Source organism: Anomaloglossus baeobatrachus, chromosome 3, assembly GCF_048569485.1.
Source record: "Anomaloglossus baeobatrachus isolate aAnoBae1 chromosome 3, aAnoBae1.hap1, whole genome shotgun sequence".
Classification (NCBI taxonomy): Eukaryota; Metazoa; Chordata; class Amphibia; order Anura; family Aromobatidae; genus Anomaloglossus; species Anomaloglossus baeobatrachus.
Window position 1 is genome coordinate 334,777,875 of NC_134355.1, and position 27,631 is coordinate 334,805,505.

The 27,631-nt window shown below is 41.2% G+C and overlaps 1 protein-coding gene across 2 annotated transcripts in view; it reads left to right on the forward strand.

Annotated features, from left to right (window-relative positions):
- The window catches only part of PREP (prolyl endopeptidase), a 212,627-nt gene extending 187,722 nt beyond the window's left edge, over positions 1-24,905 (forward strand). For both annotated transcript variants that reach the window (XM_075340082.1, XM_075340083.1), the window contains exons 14-15: positions 18,780-18,936; positions 24,303-24,905. In XM_075340082.1, coding sequence (XP_075196197.1) covers positions 18,780-18,936; positions 24,303-24,597 — 452 coding nt within the window. In that variant the 3' untranslated portion in view covers positions 24,598-24,905. The remainder of the gene's footprint in view (positions 1-18,779; positions 18,937-24,302) is intronic.
- Positions 24,906-27,631: the final 2,726 nt, after the last annotated feature.

The following is a 27,631-nucleotide window of genomic DNA, read 5'->3' on the forward strand; positions in this document are numbered from 1 at the left end:
GATATGACTTAGATAGATATCTCTATACATATCTGTCTCTAATGTTAGCAGAGTGTGGACTGCTGGACAGAGTTACACTGTGTAGTGCATGATACATTTATTGAGTGTGCTGAGGCATTGGCTGAAATTGTATCATTGTCACAGACAGCACAGGAGACAGCAGCTGAAAAGTGCCATGTTACTGAGCTGCAGATTATACACAGGGCAGGGGGGGAAGGTGCTCTGTGCACAGTGCAGGGGGGCTGTGTGCCAAGCCAGTAGCTGACCAAGCACTGAGAAGTCACTGCTGACAAAGCAGGAAGACAGGTCAGATAAGCTTGTGTGAGGAAGGCCAGAAGAGCTTCTGCTGACACCCTGACAGAGTTCAGCATGAGGCAAATTGACACTGCATCAGCTGCTGCTGGGAGCTCTCACACTACATGCTTCGCCCCCATCCTCAGAAGGCCATATTTAGTATATCAGACCCTTTCATTATTAACCCTGTAAGTAAAAATAAATTAACACAGGAAAATCCTTTATTTAAAACAAAAATGTATGAACCCCAAAAACACCCCTACAGGTCCGACATAATTCACACAAGGTCCCACGACAATCTCAGCTCTGCTACATCTAAGGTTGCAGTGCGCGGTCACATTAGAAAATGTGACCGCTCACTGTGGCTTCAGGGACACACTAACAGAGCTGCAGCTGTGAGCGGTGACATCACCTGAGTTTACCTGAGGTTACAGTTGGAGGTTCCCATGTTACCCCAGGTGTGACCTCAGGCGAACTGACCTGAGGTGAACTCATTGAACTCAGTGACCTTACCTCAGGTGAAGTCATCGAACTCAGTGCTGGTATGTCAGATTAATCAATGTGTGCACATTGAGAATTTGATTGCAGATATTCTGTACCAAAACTACATCTCCTGGCAAAATACCGCACTTTCACAAACCGATCGGGTACTAGTATAATTCTGCGCAAGTGATACTGTTTCCAGTCACCAGTGAAAGCCAACTTCTGTAGAACGCACCTGACAGCAACTCAGATCCCCTTCTGAAGAAGCAATCGTGAAACGTACGTCAGGGGGGCACGAAGGTGTACTTGGGACACAGCACTGATATGGGTAAATGACTTTGCATTACTTTGTAAACGTTACAATAGATTTAACTCTTGTCTCACCACTTGTGAGGCTGCCAGATTGATTAGTTCTAAACCATCCTGGCCAGTTTAGTTTTATAACGGTCTTCTCCCCTAACTGATCTGCTGCATATGAAATGTTGTTGCATATTTTGCACTACTAGGGTGGCACGGTGGCTCATTGGTTAGCACTGCAGTCTTGCAGGACTTGGGGTCCTGAGTTCAAATTCCACCAAGGACACCATCTGCAAGGAAGTTTGTATGTTCTCCCTGTGTTTGCGTGGGTTTCCTCCGGGTTCTCCGGTTTCCTCCTACACTACAGAAACACACAGATAGGGACCTTAGATTGTGAGCCTCAATGGGGACAGTGTTGCCAATTTATGTAAACTGCTATGGAATTAATAGCGCTATATAAATGAATAAATATTATTATTACTTTGCATTACTATTAGATGTTGGGGTGGATTTAATCTCTCTCTTCACTTGTGAGGGTTTAAATTAACTATTTCTGTGCCATTGGCTACTTTATAGGTTATTTTCCTAACTGATTTTCAGCATATGAATTTTTCTGCATATTCTGACCCAAGACACTGCTCTTTTATTATATTCTATATGTGTACTCGGACACTCCCTTGCTTTTTTGTCCTCGCCTTCTATCCTGTATATTTAGCATTGATCCTTTTGATACTGTTCTTTATATATATATTTTTTATTAAATTATAATTACCAATATAGATATATTTTATTATCAATCCTTTCGGCAATTTGTGCCTAATTTTTGATGGAGTACCGTATTTTTCGGACTATAAGACGCACTCCCCCCCCCCCTCCCCAAATGTTGGGGGAAAGTGGGGGGTGCGTCTTATGGTCTGAATGTAGGGCTGCGGGGAATGAAGGTGGAGCGGGTCATCGGGGGCACGAGCAGGCTGCAGCAGCGCCTGCCGTGACCACATGGGCCCGCTCATTACATATGCACGCTCATCCTCCTGCCCAACTCTCAGCAATGAAGTCGGCGCTGACAGGTGGGCGGGATGATGAGCGGTGGATGCGCGCATACTAAACAGCCAGCCCGCATGATCACCCCTGGCAACTACAGCCTGGAGTGATCATGTGCGGCTGTATTCACTGCTCCCCGCGCATCATCATCAGCGCGGGGTGCAGTGAATCAATACACTCACCGTTCCCCTGCAGCACTACGATCTCCTCCTGTTTGCCGGCCGCGCTGTGTGAGACTAGCGGTGCTCACCACGATGACATCATCTCTGTGTGCACGTGTCCACACAGCCGCGTCGGCACAGACAGGAGGACATCGCGATGCTGCAGGGATCATGGCCGGCTCCACACAGCGCTGCCGGCACAGACGGGAGGAGGAGCGATTCTGCGTGGAACGAGGAAAGGTAGGAAAAACGTTTATTTATTTTTTTGTGTGCCACAGGATGCAGGACATATAGCAGGATGGGGGTATATGAGCAGGATGATGGTATATAGCAGCATGATGGCATATTGCAGGATGATGGCATATAGCAGCATGATGGCATATAGCAGCATGATGGCATATAGCAGGATGATGGCATATAGCAGGATGATGGCATATAGCAGGATGATGGCATATAGCAGGATGATGGCATATAGCAGCATGATGGCATATAGCAGCATGATGGCATATAGCAGGATGATGGCATATAGCAGGATGATGGCATATAGCAAGATGATGGCATATAGCAGGATGATGGCGTATATAGCAGGATGGGGGTATATAGCAGGATGGAAGCACATACCAGGATGGGGGCATATAGCAGGATGCGGCCATATGCCAAGATGGGGTATATAGCAGGATGCGGCCATATACCAGGATGGCAGTATATAGCAAGATGGGGCTATACCAGGATGAGGGACATACAGTTAGGTCCAGAAATATTTGGACAGTGACACAAGTTTTATTTTAGCTGTTTACAAAAACATGTTCAGAAATACAATTATATATATAATATGGGCTGAAAGTGCACACTCCCAGCTGCAATATGAGAGTTTTCACATCCAAATCGGAGAAAGGGTTTAGGAATCATAGCTCTGTAATGCATAGCCTCCTCTTTTTCAAGGGACCAAAAGTAATTGGACAAGGGACTCTAAGGGCTGCAATTAACTCTGAAGGCGTTTCCCTCGTTAACCTGTAATCAATGAAGTAGTTAAAAGGTCTGGGGTTGATTACAGGTGTGTGGTTTTGCATTTGGAAGTTGTTGCTGTGACCAGACAACATGCGGTCTAAAGGTCCAGTCACACTAAGCAACTTACCAGCGATCCCAACAACGATAGGGATCGCTGGTAAGTTGCTAGGAGGTTGCTGGTGAGATGTCATACTGCGACGCTCCAGCGATCCCACCAGCAACCTGACCTGGCAGGGATCGCTGGAGCGTGGCTACACGAGTTGCTGGTGAGCTCACCAGCAACCAGTGACCAGCCACACGTGCAGAGAGCAGGGAGCAGCGCACACTGAGCGCTGGCTCCTTGCTCTCCTAGTTACAGCACACATCGGGTTAATTACCCGATGTGTGCTGCAGCTACATGTGCAGGGAGCAGCGCACACCGCTTAGCGCTGGCTCCTTGCTTTCCTAGCTACAGCACACATCGGGTTAATTAACCCGATGTGTCCTGCAGCTACATGTGCACAGAGCAGGAGCCGGCACTGACAGTGAGAGCGGCGGAGGCTGGTAACAAAGGTAAATATCGGGTAACCAAGGACAGGGCTTCTTGGTTACCCGATGTTTACATTGGTTACCAGCCTCCGCAGAAGCCGGCTCCTGCTGCCTGCACATTTAGTTGTTGCTCTGTCGCTGTCACACACAGCGAACTGTGCTTCACAGCGGGACAGCAACAACTAAAAAATGGCCCAGGACATTCAGCAACAACCAACAACCTCACAGCAGGGGCCAGGTTGTTGCTGGATGTCACACACAGCAACATCACTAGCAACGCCACAAAAGTTGTTCGTTAGCAGCGATGTTGCTAGCGATGTTGCTTAGTGTGACGGGGCCTTTAGGAACTCTCAATTGAGGTGAAGCAGAACATTCTGAGGCTGAAAAAAAAGAAAAAATCCATCAGAGAGATAGCAGACATGCTTGGAGTAGCAAAATCAACAGTCGGGTACATTCTGAGAAAAAAGGAATTGACTGGTGAGCTTGGGAACTCAAAAAGGCCTGGGCGTCCATGGATGACAACAGTGGTGGATGATCGCCGCATACTTTCTTTGGTGAAGAAGAACCCGTTCACAACATCAACTGAAGTCCAGAACACTCTCAGTGAAGTAGGTGTATCTGTCTCTAAGTCAACAGTAAAGAGAAGACTCCATGAAAGTAAATACAAAGGGTTCACATCTAGATGCAAACCATTCATCAATTCCAAAAATAGACAGGCCAGAGTTAAATTTGCTGAAAAACACCTCATGAAGCCAGCTCAGTTCTGGAAAAGTATTCTATGGACAGATGAGACAAAGATCAACCTGTACCAGAATGATGGGAAGAAAAAAGTTTGGAGAAGAAAGGGAACGGCACATGATCCAAGGCACGCCACATCCTCTGTAAAACATGGTGGAGGCAACGTGATGGCATGGGCATGCATGGCTTTCAATGGCACTGGGTCACTTGTGTTTATTGATGACATAACAGCAGACAAGAGTAGCTGGATGAATTCTGAAGTGTACCAGGATATACTTTCAGCCCAGATTCAGCCAAATGCTGCAAAGTTGATCGGACGGCGCTTCATAGTACAGATGGACAATGACCCCAAGCATACAGCCAAAGCTACCCAGGAGTTCATGAGTGCAAAAAAGTGGAACATTCTGCAATGGCCAAGTCAATCACCAGATCTTAACCCAATTGAGCATGCATTTCACTTGCTCAAGTCCAGACTTAAGACGGAAAGACCCACAAACAAGCAAGACCTGAAGGCTGCGGCTGTAAAGGCCTGGCAAAGCATTAAGAAGGAGGAAACCCAGCGTTTGGTGATGTCCATGGGTTCCAGACTTAAGGCAGTGATTGCCTCCAAAGGATTTGCACCAAAATATTGAAAATAAAAATATTTTGTTTGGGTTTGGTTTATTTGTCCAATTACTTTTGACCTCCTAAAATGTGGAGTGTTTGTAAAGAAATGTGTACAATTCCTACAATTTCTATCAGATATTTTTGTTCAAACCTTCAAATTAAACGTTACAATCTGCACTTGAATTCTGTTGTAGAGATTTCATTTCAAATCCAATGTGGTGGCATGCAGAGCCCAACTCGCGAAAATTGTGTCACTGTCCAAATATTTCTGGACCTAACTGTATATACAAGGCAGGAGCATCATTACCAGAATGGGGGTACCTTAGTAGAGAATTTGGGGACATTACCCCCATAATAGTGTCAGCAGCAGATCCTCGCCCCATAACAGTGTGTCATGACCACATTTTTTCCTTAAAATTTTATTTTCCTATTTTCCTTCTCTAAAACCAGGGTGCGTCTTAAAGTCCGGTGCGTCTTATAGTCCGAAAAATACGGTAACTCAGATTTATATGTGAGAGCCCATTCGCTGGTCAACTCTAATTTTTTAGGGGTCTGGTAACTGTGATTCTTTTAAGGGGTGTCTGCTTTCTTTTAGGGGTAAACTTAGCAGTGCATAGAGAATAATAAATTTAAGCAGGTAATTTAAAACATTGTAAATATAGTATGTACCCACCAATATAGGACTGGTTGCACCATGAGAATAGCCGAAAATGTGCATTTGAACTAGTAATAGGATTACCCAACTCTTCCCGATTTGCCCTGGTGTGGTGGCAGTCAGGGTAATAAGGGGTTAATAACAGCCCACAGCTGCCACTAAGCCCTAGATTAGTAATGGGAAGAATGTATAAGATGGTTGAGTTTAAACATCCATTACATGCTTAAAACAAAGTTTTTACCCACAATTTTGGAAAGTTGCCAACAATTTTGTCTGGCCCATTTTTGGGGGTTTGTGTCAAATTATATCCAGTTTGCTTTTTTTTCAATGTTTTTTGTGTTGTTCCAATACACACAAAGGAAATAAAGATGTGTATAACAAAACACGAGTAATTGCAATAATTGAACTCGTTACCTGTATAAAAGACACCTGTCCACACACTTAATCAGTCACACTCCAACCTCTCCACCAAGACCAAAGAGCTGTCAAAGGATACCAGGGACAGTGTTGTAGACCTGCACAAGGCTGAGATGGGCTATAGGACAATAGACAAGCAGCTTGGTGAGAAGGCAAAAACTGTTGCCGTAATTATTAGAAAATGGAAAAAGCACAAGATGACTGTCAATCTTACTCAGTCTTGGGCTCCATGCAAGATCTCACCTGGTGGGCTAAGGATGATTCCGAGAAAGGTCAAGAATCAGCCCAGAACTACATGGTAGGACCTGGACAATGACCTGAAGAGAGCAGGGACCACAGTCTCAAAGATTACCATAGTAATAAATTAAGCCGTGATGTATTAAAATCCTGCAAGGTCCTTCTGCTCACACCAGCACATGTCCAGGCCCATTTGGAGTTCTCCAGTGACCATCTAGATGTTCCAGAGAAGACATGGGTAAAGGACATGTGGTCAGATGAGTCCCAAATAGATCTTTTTGGTATTAACTCCACTCGCTGTGTTTGGAGGAATAAGAAAGATGAGTACAACCTCAAGAATATCGTTCCCACAGTGAAGCATGGAGGTGGAAATATCAAAATTTTGGGGTGCTCTTCTGCAAAGGAGATAGGACAACTTCACCGTATTGAAGGGAGGATGGATGAGGTCATGTATCGCAAGATTTTAGCCAACAACCTCCTTCATTCAGTAAGAGCATTGAAGATAGTTCGTAGCTGGGTCTTCCAACATGATAATTAACACACATCCAGAGCTACTAAGGAGTGGTTCTGTAAGAAGCATTTCAAGGTCCTGGAGGGCCCTAGCCAGTCTCCAGAACTAAATGCAATAGAAAATCTTTGGAAGGAGCTGAAATTCAATCTTTCCCAGCAACAACCCTGAAACCTGAAAGAACTGTATGGAGGAGTGGGCTAAAATCCCCGCTACAGTTTGGTTTAGAACTACAGGAAATCTGACCTCTATAATTGCAAACAAAGGTTTCTGTACCAAATATTAAGTTCTGTTTCTCTATTGTATCAATTAGTTATTTCATGCAATAAAATGCAAATTAATTATTTAAAAATCATACAATGCGATTTTTTTTTTTTTGTATTTTTTTATTGTCACAGTTGAAGTTTACCTACGATAAAAATTACAGACCTCTCCATTCTTTGTAGGTGGGAGAACTTGCAAAATCAGCAGTGTATGAAATACTTTTTTTTACCCACTGTAAAGGATGATTTTTCTTGTACATTGACTGTGAATTCCCCAGTGCAGAATTGGACCCCAGAGTAGGATTGGGCACAAAAGACAAAAAACAAAATTCATGACTTCTATGACTATCATTTGCTTTACCATTAAGGTCACTTTTACGCTACTTATGTTCTCAACTGTATGTATGTAGATATACTGTATACAGTATATATTGTACATACACACACTTTTCTGCAAGGGTATAGATAGTTCATACTTAGAAATGGGCTAATTCTATTGGGAAAAGACCTATATTTTTCTGTAGGACAGAATTACTTGCCAGCTGACCTACACATGTTTCCGGATCTGACATTCACTGCACAGATTTTTCTATCTTTATTACTAGGAGACCAGCTCAAGGATCCTTGTGCTTCCTCATGGTTTCATTTCCATTGTTCTGTCTTTTTTCAGTAATATATGTACAAGGGTATGCATTGCCTTTTTCCTTTCATCTGAAACCTGGCCTCGATATACAATATGCATTCCTAATATATAGAAGATATAAAAACTGTGCTAATATTTTATTGTTCTGATAATTACTGGCATCCATGGCATTATTTCTCAAAAATACAAATACAATTTTCACTTCATTAGAAATTTAAAAAATCAAAACTGTTAGTGTAGTATACAAATATATAATAATATATAATAAATTTTACAATATACAAATTTCCAATGATTCCCTAACTATCAGATTGTTTTCTTTCCAGCCACATAAAAATAAAAAAGGGAGTAGTGCTCTGCCAAGATCTATCTATAGTGGATAAAAAAGTCTACGCAACCCCGTTAAAATGCCTTTTTTGTCATGTAAAAAATGTTCTACTGAGAAGAATCATTTCAGAACCTTTTCCACCTTTAACCCCATTACGACCGCGTTACGTTTTAAAACGGCACCAAAAAAGGGTCCTTATTCCTTTCTGCCGTTTTAAAACGGCGGGCAGAAATAAGTGTATAGCGCCCCCCAGCGTCAGAAAATCTCCGGGGTTTCAGCTACCGGGGGTAGCTGAGACCCTGGAGATCATGATTCGGGCCGGTTTTTCCGGTCCCCAGTCACGTGATGACCGGTATACACCGTATACCGATCATCAAGTTATAGTAAATGAACGCGCCGGTAAAAAATGATTTATCTCCCATCTGGCATGATCAAACATGTCAGATGGGAGATAAATCTCTTTCCCGGTTCCCTCCGGTCCCCCGGTGTCCCCAAAGTGCCCCCCCCCCGACCCCCAACCCCGTCCCGAAAATCCAAGATGGCCGCGCGCACCGGTGAGCACAGCAGCGCGCCGGCCGCATTCACACTTTTCTTATGGTTTCTGTCGTATGTGCCATAACATATGCGACAGAAACCTGCTCCCCATGCCCTGCCAGGTCACCCCCTACCCCCCCCCCCCCCGTGTTCCCCGGTGTCCTACATAACTGTCGGAGCGCTGATCCCCCGCGACCCCCTCCTCCGGCTCCTTCACAGCAGACGCCGGTCACATGTGCTGAGCGCGGCTGTCAGCTTCTTGTGTTTAGGACGCTGGCTGCTGCTGCTGCTCGGCACACTGCAGCTGTGACCCAGGGAGGGTGGGTGCAGATTCTTTGCACCCACTCTCCTCAAATGGAGGGTCTGTACACCTAGAAAATGGGGGATACGTTCCCTGAACGTGTCCCCCATATTCTAGAAGGTCCAGAGTCGACGTGGGACGTCCAAATGGATTACAGCGGATTTTTTTTTCTTTTCAATAAATTGGTTAATCAGGTAATGTTTTGGGGAGTGTTTTTTCAAATACATTTTTTTTTTTGTTGTCAATTTTTTTTTTATTACTGTCAATTAGTTATGTCGGGTATCTGATAGACGCCGTGACATAACTAATTGCTGGGCTTGATGCCAGGTGACATCACACATCTGGTATCAACCCCATTTATTACCCCATTTGCCACCGCACCAGGGCGCGGGATGAGCTGGGGCGAAGCGCCAGAATTGGCGCATCTAATGGATGCGCCATTTCTGGGGCGGCTGCGGCCTGCTATTTTTAGGCTGGGAAGAGTCCAATAACCATGGCTCTTCCCATCCTGAGAATACCAGACCCCAGCTGTCAGCTTCACCTTGGCTGGTGATCTAATTTGGGGGGATCCCATTTTTGTTTTGTTTTTTTTAATTATTTATTTATAAATAATTAAAAAAAACAGCTTGGGGAGCCCTCCAAATTGATCACCAGACAAGATGAAGCTGTCAGCTGTGGTTTGCAGGCTACAGCTGTCTGCTTTACCCTAGCTGGCTATCAAAAATAGGGGGGACCCCACGTCATTTATTTTAATTCTTTTTTTTTCTTTTGGGCTAAATACAAGGCTAGGCACCCTTTAGTGTCACATGAAAGGCACTAAAGGGCGCCAGCTTAGAATCTGCAGAGGGGGGTGGACATTATATATATGTTTGACATCTATCCATTCATCCATTGTAGCATTTTACGCTGTGTGCCCACAATCAGGGTTTGCAGCGTTTTGGGCGCAGAGTGTTTTCCCTGCGTCCATGACGCTGCGTTGTGCAGTAGAAGCACAGTGGAAGGATTTTTAGAAATCCCGTGCCCACTGTGTTTCTTTTCTCTGCAGCATAAAACGACCTGTGGCGCAGCTTCCCGAGCCTCAGCATGTCAATTTATGCTGCGGAGATGAGTGTTTTCTGCAGGTAGAATAGAGCTAAAGTCCACAGCAGCCTGAACCCAAATCGTGGGCATGGGCAGCTGCGTTCTCCCGTGGACAACACTCACATCTCTGCAGGAAGGCTGACACTGGGTACTAGACGCCGTGTCGCTGGATCATGGCCACATAGCCTAACAGTGAGAAATTTGTTGCTACAGCAACATTTTTGTGAAGTACCTGTGGATTCAAAATGCTTACTATACTCCTGAATAAAATCCTTGAGGGGTCCAGTTTCCAAAAGGAGGTCACTTGTGGGGGGTTTCTGATGTATAGGTACCCAAGGGGCCCTGCTAATGTGACATGGTGCGCGCAATTTACTTCAACTTTTCCAAAATTCAAATGGTGCTCCTTCCATTCCAAGCCCTCCCATTTTTCCAAACAAAGGTTTTTGGCCACATGTGGGGTATCCCTGCGCTCACAAGAAATTAGATAACAACCTGTGGGGTACACGTTTTGTTGTTGCCTCTTGAAAAAGTGAGAAATGTGTCGCTAAATCGACATTTTTGTGAAAAAAATGAAAATTTCAATATGGCAACCTAAGCTTATCAAATTCTGTGAAGTATTCGTGGATTCAAAATGCTCAATATACACCTCGATAAAAGCCTTGAGGTGTCTTGTTTCCAGAATGGGGTCACTTGTGGGGGACCTCCACTGTTTAGGCACCTTAGGGGCTTTCCAAATGTGACATAGCGTCCGCTAATTATTCCAGCCAATTGTTCAGTCAAATGGCACTTTTTCCCTTCCGAGCCCTGCTGTGCACCCAAACAGTTGATTTCCACCACACATAAGGTATCAGCATACTCAGGAGAAATTGCACAATAAATTTTATGCTGATATTTTTCCGTGTACTCTTGTGAAAAAAAAAGCTATCTGGTTGAAGTAACAATTTTGTGGTAAAAATATATTTTTTTTATTTTCACAGCTCAACATTATAAACTTTTGTGAAGCACCTGGGGGTTCAGGGTACTCGCCAAACATCTAGATAAATTCCTTGTGGGGTCTATTTTCCAGAATGGGGTCACTTGTGGGGGACCGGGACCTCCACTGCTTAGGCACCTCAGGGGCTCTCCTAATGCAACATGGCGTCCGCTATTGATTCCAGCCAATTTTGCAGTCAAGTTGCACTCCTTCTCTTCCGAGCCCTGCAGTGTGCCCAAACAGTTGATTTCCACCACGTACAAAATATCACCAAACTCAGGAGAAATTGCGCAATAAATTTCATGGTGATATTTTTTCTGTTACCCTTGTGAAAAAAAAAGCTACCTGGTTGAAGTAACAATTTTGTGGTAAAATTGTATTTTTTTATTTTCATGGCTTAACATTATAAACTTCTGTAAAGCACCTGGAGGTTCAGGGTACTCACCAAACATCTAGATAAATTCCTTGGGGGGCCTAGTTTCCAATATGGGGTCACTTGTGGTGGTTTTTTGCTATTTATATACCTTAGGGGTCCTCCAAATGCGACATGGTGCCCGCAATCTTTTTCAGCCAAATTTCCTTTCCAAAATTCAAATATTGCTCCTTCCGTTCCAAGCCCTCCCAATTCTCCAAACAAAGGTTTCAGACCACAAGTGAGGTATCACCGCGCTCATAAAAAAGTGGGTAACAAACATTGGGGTCAAAATTTTGGAATTACCTCTTGAAAAAGTGAAAAAATTGATGCTAAAGCAACATTTTTGAGAAAAAAATGAAAATTTTCAATGTGACAATGTAACGTTATCAAAATCTGTGAAGTACCTGTGGATCCAAAATGCTCACTATACCCCTAGATAGAAGCATTGAAAGGTCCACTTTCCAAAATGGCGTCACTTGTGAGGAGTTTCTGCTGTTTAGGTACCTTAGCGGACCTGTAAATGCAACATGGTGCCCGCAATCTATTTCAGCCAAATTTGCTTTCCAAAATTCAAATATTGCTGCTCCTGTTCCGAGCCCTCCCATTTGTCCAAACAAAGGTTTCTGACCACATGTGGTCATAAGAAAGTGGGTAACAAGTTTTGGGGTTCATTTTGTTGTGTTATTTCTTCTAAAAGTGAATAAATTTGGGGTAGAGCAACATTTTAGGTAAAATTTTATTTTTTGCTTTTTTTCATTACACTTTGCTTTAGTTCCTGTGAAGCACCTGAAGGGTTAATAAACTTCTTGGATGTGGTTTTGAGTACTTTGAGGGGTGCTATTTTGAGAATGGTGTCACTTTTAGGTATTTTCTGTCACTTAGGCCTCTCAAAGTCACTTCAAATGTGATGTGGTCCCTAAAAAAATGGTTTTGTGAATTTTGTTGAAAAAATGGGAAATTGCAGATGAACTTTGACCCCTTCTAACTTCCTAACCCCAAAACATTTTGTTTCAGAAATTGCGCTAATGTAAAGTAGACATGTGGGAAATGTTATTTATTAACTGTTTTGTGTGACATAACTCTCTGGGTTAAGGGCATAAAAATGAAAAGTTTGAAAATTGCAAAATTTTCAAAATTTTCATCAAATTTCCGATTTTTTCACAAATAAAAGCAAAAAATATCGTTCTAAATTTATAACTATCATGAAGTACAATATGTCACGAAAAAACAATATCAGAATCACCGGGATCCGTTGAAGCGTTCCAGAGTTATAACCTCATAAAGTGACACTGGTCAGAATTGCAAAAAATGGCCTGGGCATGAAGGACAAAACTGGCTTCGTCCTTAAGGGGTTAATGTTGCCCATGAAATGTACAAATCAATTGGAAAACAAATTGAAATCTTTGGGGGTGAAATAGAAAAATGAAGAACAAAAACAATGAGATAACTAATACCGTATTTTTCAGTCTATAAGACACACTTTTTGTCTCCCAAATTTGGGAGGACAGTGAGGGGTGCATATTATAGTCCAGAAGTGCTTGGCTCGCTGTGAAGGAAGGAAATAATGAGGGTGGTGGAGCGCGTACAGGAGGCAGGATTAGAGTCTTCACTGCAGGGAGCCAGTGGTTGGGGTGGACACATGTTAAAGAAAACGAATATTCATTGCTCCTCATGCTCAAATTCAACCCACCTCTCGGCACTGAAGCCACTGCCAATGAGGTGGGCTGGATTATGGGCTTGGAAGCAGTGAATATTGACTTTCTCTAATAGCAGACACACGGAGAGCAGGACCTAGGCCTGACTGTTTAACCTCTTCACAACCGAGCAATTTTCCAATTTTAGATACAATGTGTTGATCTCCTCCTATTGCATTTTAATGCAATGTTGCGGTAGCCCAAAAAGTCATGGCGTTTCGATTTTTTTTTTCTCCTTGCGCTATTTAGCAATTGGATTAATTTACTTTATATTTTGATAGACCAGACTTTTACAAACGCAGCAGTACCAACTATGTGTATTTTTTTTAATTGCTTTATTTTTAATGGGTCACTAGGGAGGTGTTTTGAACGTATTTATTTATTTATTTTTTTTAATCTTTTAAAAAATATTTTCACTTTTTACTGTATTTTTTGTTAGTCTAATTAAGGAAACTTGAAGCTGCAGTCCTCCTATCACTTGTGCTGTAGAGAGCACTGCGATGTATAGCAAAAATTGCAGACTCCTATGAATTCCAGATTCAGGCTGGCTTTCACAGAAGCACAGTAATGACAGGAATTAGAGTCTTCAGAAGTCTTCATGAGTCTTCCTCGGCTTCATGTCAACTCATCATCACTCCACAATGAGAAATTGCTGCAGCTCCTTTAATGTTACTTTTGGCCTCATGGCAGTTTCCTGGACCAATTTTTTTATTGTCTTTCATCAATTTTTAAGGAACATGCAGTTCTAGAGAATGCTGTGCCAAACTTAGACCACTTCTTCATGACTGTCTTCACAGTGTTCCATGGTACATCTCCCTTGAAAAAAATGTTTGTACCCTTGTCCTGACTGAACCTTTTCAATAATGGCATCTATATTTTCTTTGTAGTAAGTTATTTATGTACCATGGCTTTTATGTAAAATGCAACTAAGAAAATGTCAGGAAAATCCTACTAGAACATCAAAAATTTATATCTGGTTAATTCTAATCACTTTAAATGATTATAGCTTTGTACTGACTATTACTTACTAGAAGTATAAATGGCTAATTCTAAACACAACCACATACCCAGCTATGAGGGTCTAAACACTTATGCAACTACAGTGGTACCTTGATTAACGAGAACAATTCGTTCTGGGACTGTGCTTGTTAATCAAGTTACTCGTTCAGCAGAGCAAGATTTCCCATAGGAAATCATTGCAATGCTGACAATTCGTTCCACAATGTGTTAAATGTACCATCATGGTCCCCTATTCTATCATTCCACACATGCACACAAACATGTACAAACACACAAGCACACGCACATATTATATGCTCACCTTACCTTCCGTTCCATCGCCGGTCTCCTGGGACTTGCTGTTCTCCGGTGCGGGCCATGTATCAGGTAACCATAACGACGAGGGTGGAACTTCCTGCCAGAGCGCTGACGTCAAAGGCAGAGCCGCTTGCCTCTAATTGGCCAGCGCGCTGCCTTTGACAAGCCGTGATAGGAACCAGGAAGTTCCTGCTTCGTTGCTATGGATGCCGATGCCTGGAGTGGAGCGGAGCGGCGCACTACAGGAACCAGGAGGCCGGCGATGAAACGGAAGGTACAGATATTATATGCTCACCTTACCTTCCGTTCCACCGCCGGCCTCATGGTACTTGTAGTTCGCCGCGATGTACCTGGGAACTGCAAGAACCATGAGGCCGGCGGTGGAACGGAAGGTAAGGTGAGCATAATACTGTATGTGTGAGTGTGTGTATGTTTGTGTGTGTTTGTGCGTACATGTGAGTGTTTGTGTGGACTGCAAGTGCGGGTTAGAGCGCGGTGGATGGACGGAACCGGAAGTGTGTGAGGTGAGGATTTCGCTCGTCCAGCAAAGCTTTCTCGTAAAGCGGGTTAAAAATTTACAGAAAGCTTTGCTTGTTAAGCGAAATTCTCGTTAAGTGGGTTACTCGTTAAGCAAGGTACCACTGTATATTATTTTAGATATATCTTAATTTCCCCCTCAGAATGATTTCACTTAGTTTCTCAATGTACAGATGATAGGTGACATTAAAGGTGGCAAAAGTTATGAAATGATTTTTCTTGGTATGATTTTTTTTCCATGACAGAAAACTGGCATTTTAACAGGGATGTATAGGCTTTTTATATCCACTGTAAAGTAACATCAGGTAAAGCAATCCAATTTCTTCTTCTCCAGGAATAGATCTCAATCAAACAGCTAAGTTGCAAACACCCCAATTCTGACCAGAGAGAATTCTGATGATCGTTTTCTTTGTGAAATAACATAAAGCCTGACCTAATACAATACAGCCTCTTTATTTTTGTATAGCTATATAAATTATTGTTGTTCATAAATTGAACATTATTTCTTTTACTTGCTTTTATAGTGCCATTAATTTCCACAAGTAAAATATATCTTTGTACCGTGTTAGCCAGTAGAGATAAAAAAATTGTTTAAAAGAACAGAGAGTCCTCAGTGGTTGATACCTTTTAATGGCTAACTGAAAAGATGGTAATAATTGCAAGCTTTCGAGACTACTCAGGTCTCTTCATCAGGCATGGTATAACACAAAATCTGAAGAGTCACGTATTTATACACAACAGGACTTAGAATAGTGCAGTAAAAAAAAAAAAAAAAAAAAAAAAAAGAACAAGTTATATGAAACAGAACTATCTCTATGGCAGGGGGACAAGCTGTTCTAGCCATAAATACTGCTGTTTGTGAATTTTGGGAAGCATGTAGAATGTGCCTATTCTTGGACTCACCGGTATCAGTTCATCAGTATTTTGTGAATTTTGGGAAGCATGTATTTATGGCTAGAACAGCTTGTCCCCCTGCCATAGAGATAGTTCTGTTTCATATAACTTGTTCTTTTTTTTTTTTTTTTTTTTTTTTTACTGCACTATTCTAAGTCCTGTTGTGTATAAATACGTGACTCTTCAGATTTTGTGTTATACCATGCCTGATGAAGAGACCTGAGTAGTCTCGAAAGCTTGCAATTATTACCATCTTTTCAGTTAGCCATTAAAAGGTATCAACCACTGAGGACTCTCTGTTCTTTTAAACAATTAATTTCCACAGCACTTTACAGATATCATCACTGTCCCCAATGGGCTCACAATCTAAATTCCTTATCCGTATGTCTTTGGTGTGTAGGAAGAAACCCATGCAAACATGGGGAGAATATACAGTGAGGATCAAAAGGGTAACAATGTTTTGAACGTTTAACTTTCTGGCTCCATATCTCAACATCCAATACAGCATTGAGCGTGAGATAACCAAGATGATTGTTCTGGCTCCATATCTCAACATCCAATACAACATTAAGCGTGAGATAGCCAAGATGATTGTCTATAAAATGAAGGTAATCTCATACCTAAATTTTAGTTGCAACTATTTAACATATGGCTAGTTATACAAATTCTTGTCCTATTCCTCAATTGTTATGGTTTTGCTCCTAAAAATGTGAAGTTACATTTTTATTATTTAGTTAGTATTTCGTAAATCCAACTTTGGTTTTTAACACTGCCTGAATCCTTCTGGGCATGCTTTTGATCAGATTTATACATGTCTTGACTGAAATCTGTTCCCAAGTCTCGTCTACGCATTTCTAATATTGGTACATGCTGCTTGACTCAATTGAGTATGTATACAGCTTTTTCTTCGACTCTACCCACAAGTGTTTGATTGGGTTGAGGTCAGGGGACTGTTTGGGCTAATCCAACACCTCTACTTTATTATCTTTGAACCAATTCTTTGCCAATCTCGACTTATACCTCTGTTCATAGTCCTGCTGGGACACTGGCATCCTTTTCATATGTATAGTACTCGAGTCTATGAAGCAACTCCTCTTTAGGATACTTACATATAGCTCCGCATTGAGACCACCATCGATCCTGGTCAAGTATCCAATGCCTTTAGCTGTGAAACAACCCCATGTCATCAAGATTCCTCCACAGAACTTGACAGTTCCTTCAATTTTTCGATACGTTAGCCTTTTTTCCCTTGTTTCTTTCAGATCCATTTTCACCCATCAGAGCCTAGTCTATTGATTTTTGTCTCCAAATCACCCATCTTCAACTCTCCACTTTTTGTACTTTTTTTCAAACTGGAGTTGACGATTCTTATGATGATATTGAAGTTGAGGCTTCACCTTTTTTCGGGCCACTATTCCAGACTTGTTTAACGTGCGTCACACAGTGCTTGCATGGATGTCTGTGATCACACTATTACAAAGCATACAAGCCACCTCCATTGCCGTGTTTGTCTTGCTAGAGCTGATAGACCTTGTGATGACCGTATTTGTTGACTCCAATATTTTGCATGGACGTCCACTTCTTGGCTTTAGAATTGATGCATGGACTTTATTTCCTATTCTTCTCACTGACTTGGCACTCACATAATAAAGTTTGATAATTTTCTTGGCAATTATCTTCATGTTTGCTCCTTGATTTGAACCAGTGACCTTTCACTTTGGAATCAATCTGATAACACACTGAGCTATTAGAGAATGTGTGAACAGGTTGTAATTTGTAGTATACATGAAGATAAAGAGTTTTCGAACACCAGAAGGAAAACAGTAACCATGCAGTGGCATATCAAGAATCTGCATAACTAATCCCTTGCTAAATAATTGCTAGTCAAATTAATGGATGAGGTGGCTAAAATTATGGTGTATAAAATTAAGGTTGTCCCACTCTCAATGCTGTGGGGATGATAAGATATGGAGGTTGAAAGTCAAAAGTTCAAAACATTGTTTCCCTTTTGCTCATCCGGGTATAAACGTCTTACAGATATTGTCCTTGGTGGGATCTGAAATCAGGACTCTAGTTCTGCAATGCCATATCCTGAGCCAGAAGGGTATTCTGATCGTAGTCATTTATTCATAGCATATGCTATAAATATGTAAAAGATGTAGATTCCCTTAAGCCCAAACCTGCTTGATAAAGCAATTGACAGGCACTATATCCAGGAAGGAAAAGAATAACGTGGTACTGGAAAGGTGCATGTGTGTTCCTCTCCACTCTCCATTCTGTTTTTTAGGAGACTGTGCCTCATTGTCCCATAGTCACTCTTTTATCTTGGGAACTGGGCTCCCTCTCCCATAGAACAGAATGGAGAAAGCTATATACATGCCTTCCAGCCTCCCGATTCTTCTTTTGGAAGCTGCACCCAACAGCTACAAGGTGGGATGGGTTTTTGAGGGAACCAGAAGTCTGCATAGGTGAAATTCTAAGATATATCAGAATAATTTGTGTACTTATGTCCCACTAATATTACTGCATTGTACAGATGTTTTAATATTGCAAATTCAGCAGTAATTGAATTTGTTGTTTTGTTGGGTTTTTTTGTGGATATGGTAGTGAGCTTTTAGGAGAGTTGCAAATGACACACAGTATTGAGTTGGAAAAGATCCCAATACATTTGCACTCAACAATTTCCTGAACATGAATCTGGAAGGTATAGTACAGATAATGAGATGGGGATTTTTTGATGGGAAGTGCTAATCTGCTGCATTTACCTCAATGTATGTTTTATGAGGCATCTAAATGTATAAAATATGTGTTTAATATTATTTTATAGCTGCCTGTGCGAATCAGAGACCAGAACTGTTTGGATGCGCCATTGCCCAGGTTGGTGTGATGGACATGTTGAAGTTCCACAAGTTCACAATTGGTCACGCATGGACCACAGATTTTGGGTGCTCCGATAATAAAGAAGACTTTGAATGGCTATACAAGTAAGACTCTCATATTTCTTGTTAGATTTGCTATTTATTTATATCAGATAGTAAATTATATGTCATCATTGATTCATTTTCTCCTACATACGTCCTGTTATTTCCATGTTGCAGATAGAAAAGCTATGACAGATATTTTGCATCCAATTCAAATAGTGTATTCTCTGCTTAACATACAAAATTAAAAAGAATCTGGAATAAACATAGGGTGGTTCAGGAAATGTATAAATGGTCTCAATTGAGAGGACCAGAATGAAAACGTAATTGAGACACAATCGCAAGTATACAATTTGCGTATGAGCTGTCACATAAGTGCCAGGAGTGTAGAAATAGCAGTCATAGTGAGTACATTACACAGTGTTAGGATTCCATATATTATGATTTATTCCATGGCACTTTACATGTGAAAAAGGGCATACGTATACATAGACAAGTACAATAATCATGAACATTACAAGGCACAGACAAGGACAGGAGGAGAGAGGACCCTGCCCGCAAGGGCTTTGTCTATAAATCAGTACAACATAGATTTTATGTGTCTCAAACAATCCTTTCAACTTTTGAACATGAGAAACCTGACATTTGCATCTTCCAAAGTGTAGCACAACCCTTTTGAAACAGTCACTAATGACCTGAACATTATCAAAAGTGACAATTCACTTTTTAGAGTTTCCAGCACCTTTAAACTTAAAGGAGTTACTGGGACTTTTTGCTATTTTACTTTAACGGGTCAGGTAGTTCCAAACTACCTGCCTGTTCTGTCGGTGATGATCTCTGCCAGCTCAGGCAAAGAGTGTAAAGCTTCCTTTGACCTCACGTCGAAAGCTTATTTTTTTCCACTCTGCAGTTTTGACAAAGCGTCACAGCCAACATCATGCTGATTGACAGTCGGCTCCCCTCAGGAATCTGCGAACCAGCTGTCAGTCACCCTAATGTCATTAGTGATGCCCCATCAACAGAGCTGACCAGAAGAGAAGGAACCTCTCTGTCAGCGTGACATCACTGCAAGCTGTAGAATTCCTGGCAAAAGCAGTCCGTCACTGCTCTGATGCGGACAACTGCTGGATCAGGAGTTTCTTAGTTTTTTTTTCTTTTGAGCTTGCTGCTGCGCCACCAGTTGCTTAAGAAGCCCCTCCATGCTTTCAGACAATATTTGCATTTCTATAGTTACGTTACCCAGGACATTCAATATTTAAACTATAATCACCCATGGTCTATGGGTCTTCAAGCCCGCATTCTTCTCCAATTGTAGGGTTTCAGCTCTCTAGTAGCGTTTTGGATATGCACAGGCATAGGATTTTTATTTCAAAACAGCGCAAAGTTTATTGTCCATAATAAACTTTACAGCTTCAAAACAAAAACAGCCTTTCTCCAATACAAGTGAATAAAGGCCACGTCTCACTAAGCAACATCGCTAGCAACATCGCTGCTGAGGCACGATTTTTGTGACGCAACAGCGATCTTGATAGCGATGGTGCTGTGTGTGACATCCAGCAACGACCTAGCCCATGCTGTGAGGTCGCCGGTTGTTGCTGAATGTCTTGGACCATTTTTTAGTTGTTGCTCTCCCGCTGTGAAGCGCACATCGCTGTGTGTGACAGCGAGAGAGCAACAACTGAATGTGCAGGGAAGCCGGCATCTGCGGACGCTGGTAACCAAGGTAAACATCGGGTAACCAAGAAGCCCTTTCCTTGGTTACCCGATATTTACCTTCGTTACCAGCGTCCGCCGCTCTCACGCTACCAGTGCCGGCTCCCTGCACACGTAGCTGCAGTACACATAATTAACCCGATGTGTACTCTGGCTAGGAGTGCAGGGAACAGGGAGCCGGCACTGGCAGCATGAGAGCGGCGGACGCTATTGACTAAGGTAAATATCGGGTAACCAAGAGAAGTGCTTTCCTTGGTTACCCGATATTTACCTTAGTTACCAAGCGCAGCATCGCTTCCACGCGTCGCTGGGGGCTGGTCACTGGTCGCTGGTGAGATCTGCCTGTTTGACAGCTCACCAGCGACCATGTAATGACGCACCAGCGATCCCTGCCAGCTCAGGTCGCTGGTGGGATCGCTGGAGTGACGCTTAGTGTGACGGTACCTTTAGATACACAGTTCTTCTTTCAGGCAGAATGTAGCCTCACCAATCTCTGTATTCTAGGCAGTAGGATCTCAAGTAGTGAAAAACGCTTTCACTAAACACCCCTTTGTTCAGCTCCAGCACAATTCCAGTCTGCTGAGCTAACCCAGCTGCTGTTATTATGTCTGGAAGCCCTGGGCTGGATTATGGGAACAACCTTTCCCACCCAGACTTTTTGTTGCTCCTAAATCCAGTCAAATTTCCTGTAACGGACATTATATTACTGAAGGCAACCACCTTGGTGGCACATATATGATCCAGGACCTTACCGCTTGCTTTCTTACAACACACACTATCCGTCAGAACACTGCAAAAAATGAATATATGAATTCCACTATTGCTACATGTGTTAAAAACGTTTGGTTAACATTTGTTGTCAAAACTGAGTACCTATTATGTGGCTGGTCCCTTGTCTTGTCTGTATAAGGGTACTCATACATGGGAACCCATAGTTTTCTGCTACCCAAATTACAGTGCCTTGCGAAAGTATTCAGCCCCCTCAAATTTTTCAACCTTTTCCCACATTTCAAGCTTCAAACATAAAGATAAAAAATGTAATGTTATGGTGAAGAATCAACAAGTGGGACACAATTGTGAAGTTGAATGAAATGTATTGCTTATTTTAAACTTTTTTAAAAAATAAATAACTGAAAAGTGGGTTGTGCAATATTATTCGTCCCCTTTACTTTCAGTGCAGCAAACTCACTCCAGAAGTTCATTGAGGATCTCTGAATGATCCAATGTTGTCCTAAATGACTGATGATGATAAATATAATCCACCTGTTTGTAATAGTCTCCATATAAATGCACCTGCTCTGTAATAGTCTGTGTTCTGTTTAAAGCACAGAGAGCATCATGAAGACTAAGGAACACAACAGGCAGGTCCGTGATACTGTTGTGGAGAAGTTTAAAGCCAGATTTAGTCACAAAAAGAAATCCAAAACTTTAAACATCCCAAGAAGCACTGTGCAAGTGATCATATTGAAATGGAAGGAGTATCATACCACTGCAAATCTACCAAGATCTATTTTAGACCCATGATAAGGTTTTAATATTAGAGAGTGTAGGTACTATCCCAACTGGGTACACCTTGGCGTTGGTGGGATAGCTTTATGCTTTTTTTGATCAAAAACAGTGTTTACAAAGTACCCTATGTTTATATGCACTATGCTTTTATTTAGTTACAGCAGGGTATTTTTTCACAAAAATTTTTTTCCTTGGTTTCTCTTTGTCTCATGGCCAGTGTGAACATGGTCTCACAAGTACCATGTATACCATCTCATACTCCGGCTCACATTTTTGTTTTTATGTAGTTTTTTTGTATTCCGTACAAACAGGGAGTGGCCCCCTTCTCAGCGAGCTGGACATTTCATTCTGTGAATCCCCCTGACTGTGTGTGTGTCCTGTTGGGACCCGGTCGCTCTCAGCCCTTAGCCACATTGAGGCCTATTTTAGACCCATGGTAAGGTTTTAATATTAGAGAGTGTAGGTACTATCCCAACTGGGTACACCTTGGCGTTGGCGGGATAGCTTTATGCTTTTTTTGATCAAAAACAGTGTTTACAAAGTACCCTATGTTTATATGCACTATGCTTTTATTTAGTTACAGCAGGGTATTTTTTCACAAAAATTTTTTTCCTTGGTTTCTACCTGAGGTGGGAGAGTCTGTCCATAGGACAACAATCAGTCATACGCTGCACAAATCTGGCCTTTATGGAAGAGTGGCAAGAAGAAAGCCATTTTCTCAAAGATATCCATAAAAAGTGTCGTTTAAAGTTTGCCACAAGCCACCTGGGAAACACACCAAACATGTGGAAGAAGGTGATTTGGTCAGATGAAACAAAAATCAAACATTTTGGGCACAATGCTAAACGATATGTTTGGTGTAAAAGCAACACCGCTCATCACCCTGAACAACCCATCCCCACTGTCAAACATGGTGGTGGCCGCATCATGGTTTGGGCCTGCTTTCTTCAGCAGGGACAGGCAAGATGGTTAAAATTGATGAGAAGATGGATGGAGCCAAATTTAGAACCATTTTTGAAGAAAAGCTGTTGGAGTCTGCAAAAGACCTAAGACTGGGACAGAGATTTGTCTTCCAACAAGACATTGATCCAAAACATAAAGCAAAATCTACAGTGGAATGGTTCACAAATAAATGTATCCAGGTGTTAGAATGGCCAAGTCAAAGTCCAGACCTGAATCCAATCGAGAATCTGTGAAAAGAGCTGAAAACCACTGTTCACAAACGCTCTCCATCCAACCTCACTCAGATCGAGCTATTTGCAAAGGAAGAATTGGCAAGAATTTCAGTCTCTCAATGTGCAAAACTGATAGACACAGAAACCAAAGTGACTTGCAGCTGTAATCACAGCAAAAGGTAGCACTACAAAGTATAATAATAATAATATTGCACACCCCAATTTTCAGTTTATTATTTTTTATAAAAGTTTAAAATAAGCAATTAATTTCATTCACCTTCACAATTGTGTCCCACTTGTTGATTCTTCACCATAAAATTTAATTTTTTTATCTTTATGTTTGAAGCCTGAAATGTGGGAAAAGGTTGAAAAATTCAAGGGGGCTGAATACTTTCACAAGGCATTGTATGTACTTGGCTTGTCTGTAATTTTCTTTTTTATGACTGAGACACAGTTCACATCACTTAGTTAAAAAGGCTTTTAGGTTTTTGCTAAATTTATTCCTTTTGCAAATTAATTTAGAATAAAATATTCTCTGAAAGGATTGGGATTCTCCAAGGTAGAACAAAAAGGCAATACAGTTTTGAATAAGCATGTAATATGTATAGATTGATAGATATACATAATCTCAAGTTAGATTAAAATGGCAACCAAGTACAAAATGCGATGATTGATGTATATTTTATTATTCAGAATCTTATTAAAAAGAACTTTATAAGTTATTTTGTTGACAGGATGATAAAAGTGCTTCTTGAAAAAAATCAACATCGTTTGTCATTAAATTTGTGGAAGGATGATATCACTGAGAAATAACCTGATGGCCTTGCTTAGTACAGACTGATAGGAAATGCCAAGCACATGGCTGTCACTGAGGACTGTAAGACGCCATAGGCCAGCAGTTGTTGATATTCCATATTTTCCTTTCTAAAGCCACATAGTTGGGCAGAAAAGTATGTATTGGTGAAGTGAGAATATTGTAGGTCAGCTTGTGTACACTGTATTTTAATGTATAGAATTTGTGTCTCATTACAGATACTCACCACTTCATAATATTAAGGTGCCTGAAGGAGATGGGAGGCAATATCCAGCCATGTTGCTGCTTACGGCTGACCATGATGACAGGGTTGTTCCGTTACACTCTCTAAAATTTATAGCTACTCTGCAGCACATCGTGGGCCGCAGCACAAAGCAAACTAACCCTCTTCTCATCCACGTGGATACCAAAGCCGGCCATGGGGCAGGAAAGCCAACTGCCAAAGTGATTGAGGAAGTCTCTGACATGTTTGCTTTCATTGCCCGATGCCTAAATCTTTGCTGGGTGGAATAATTAAAGCTGAATGGATTTTTATTTTTATCACAAGGGCTTTTCTGTCAAATGACAAACGCTAATGTATTCCTTTGTAAGAATCGGAGATGAATTTCATATTTCATTTTATGTATCCCTATTACTTGAGCTGTAATGAATGAGAAATTGAGATTGCCTTTCCTGGATCAGGCTGTAAACGGTATATATTTTTGGGGGTATATGATTTGAAGATTCTGCACTGCCAGCATCTTAAAGCATACGTTATCCACTGCAACTAAGAATTTGTAAATGTGTATGACGCATATCAAATAAATATTTGCTTCCACGTTGTTGTTGTTTCTTTTCATGTCTGTAGTTACTTCTTTATGCTACATTAGCCATTTCCCCAAATTGAAAACTATTGTGATATTCGAGCTGAACCCCATTCAACTCAATAACACTAGACAACAAGACAAAATATGACCCATAAACTTTGTAATTTCACAATCTTCTACAGACAATGTAAAGAGGACTTGTCTGCTTTCTTGACGTGTATTTTTTTTTTTTTTTTTAGCAAATTGTATTCCCCATAATATAAAAACTTGAAAAGTGTCTTCGCTCTTCTCTGTTTTACGCTATCCCTCTGTTATTACAACAAGAAATATATAGATTGACAGGAGTTATCAGTTGTGGGTGCATTTCATCATATTCCGATACTGTCCAATCAGTCTTAAACCTCTGACTAAAAGAATAGTAACTAGTGATCCCAATGTATTGTTACCCCTCTATAGATCCCTTGTAAGGCGACATCTGGAATATGGGATCCAGTTTTGGGCTCCACATTTTTAAAAATGATGTTCAGAAGTTAGTAAGTTCAAAGGCGGCAACTAAATGGGATGGAAGATGTCCCATATGATGGAAGGTTGGAAAAGATGGAATTGTTTAGCATAGAAAAGAGATGTCTCAAAAGAGATCTCATTTATATGTATAAATACATGTGTGGTCAATATAAAGGACTGGCACATGACTTATTCCTTCCAGAGACAATCCTAAGGACCGGGGGGCACTCACTGCGAGTGGAGGAAAAGCAATTCTGGCAACTTAATAGGAAAGGGTTCTTTACAATAAGAGTAGTCAGACTGTGGAATGCCCGACCACAAGAGGTAGTAATGGCAGATACTATAACAGCTTTTAAAAAGGGGCTGGATGATTTCCTCAGTACACACATCATTGTCGGTTATAGCTGATTTAGTAACGAAATGTAGAAATGGTGGAGGAAGGTTGAACTAGATGGACCTAGGTCTTTTTTTTCAACCTATGTAACTATTTGTGTTTGGATTATGCTTACCGAATAAAGAGTACTATTCCAGTATTTGTCATTGCAAAAAAAAATGCTCAGGTTCCCCATTGACTTGCATTAGGTTCATTATTCGTGATGAATACCAGAATAGTACTTTGGGATTCATCCGAACACGAATAGTTACTAGCCGCCTATCTCTAATAGTAACATCAATGTGTCTTTAGCGCTACAGCTCCTAGCTATAACCTGCTGCAATGTTATGAAAACTGCTAATAACTAATTATTTACTTTCTTGTGCATTGGCTTGTTATTGTTGTTACTACTTTTGTGCTTATTATAATAATCAATCTGTACTGTATCATGCATTTTAACACTTTAGTGACTGAGCCGATATTGACATTAACTGCTTCCAGGCTGTCCACAGACTTTAAACGTCCGTGTGTCTAAAATGTCACTGCGTAGTAGTACAGCTACACTCAATCATGCAGCTACGGGAGACAGGATCCAGCTATCACAGACTGGACAAGTGCTGTGTATGCAGTAATCGGAAATGTTGATGGCACTTATTCCTCCATACATTGCTGTCGCATGATTGCTGTGTGCAGGGAGGCAGGCAGAGTTGCTGGGGCATAGGAGACCTAGTTAGCTCCACTAAACAGCCAGGAGGCTGCTTTTTTCCTAGAATTGGTATATTAGCCCTAATTACAAGGGAAATTGAATGAAAATTTAAATATTGAAATACCACCAGAAGTCTTCTACGAGGGAACACAATGTGTAATATACATGAATAATTTAAAAATAGCAAGTAATAAAAAAAGCCATTTAAAAAAATGTCTCAGATACACAGTGGGTGAAATAAGTATAGAACACATCACAAAAATGTTTCTAAAGGTGCTATTGATATGAATTTCTTACAAGATGTTGGTAACAACCACATATGTCCATAAATTAAGTTGCGTGATAATGAGAAATGACACAGGGAAACAGTATTGAACACGTGCAGAGAGAGAGGTGCAAAGAGCCATGGAAAGTCATGACATCAGCTGAAATCTATGAATAATTAGAAAGCAATCCTGCCACTTAGTGAAAAATATCAGCTGGTTCAAGTGATGGCCTATAAAAATGTGTTTGTAGTTTAAATATAGGAGGGCACCAACCCCTGGGATCTCCCCTGGCACTTAGAATACATATTTAGAAAAAAAGAGAAGTGCCATAAATGAGGGATCACCACTCAAATATTTGATCAAGAATGGTAAATATATTTATTTGAAGTCAAGAACCCAGATCACACAACACCAATGGTGTCCCTAAACAACCATGTACAACACATTTTTAAAAACATACAAAACAGAGATCACGTATCCCCCAGGTCTGGACAGACCCAAGAATAGAAGGGCTGGCTATTAGATCAAACAAAAGCGCACAGACATATTTAGATTGCAAGGTATAAACTGACACTGTGTCAAAAAAAATCACAAAACACATTTAAATATTCCCAAGTTGGTGAGGCATATCTATATAATAACGGAGACCTGCAATGCAATTATAGTGAACCATAATCTCTACAGAACATCCTGAAAAGAATACAATGTGTAAGAGGCTTCCAGTACTGAAACCCAAATTATGCAGGCAACAGGAAAATATAAGTGCCCTATACCTGCAAGCCAGTAATACAGAGCGAAAACATGTTGGTAGATAACCCTGATATAGATAAGTAGTCCAGAAAAGACCTAGGAGATCCCTTGCCCAACGCGTATCGTTACTCAAGGTGACTAT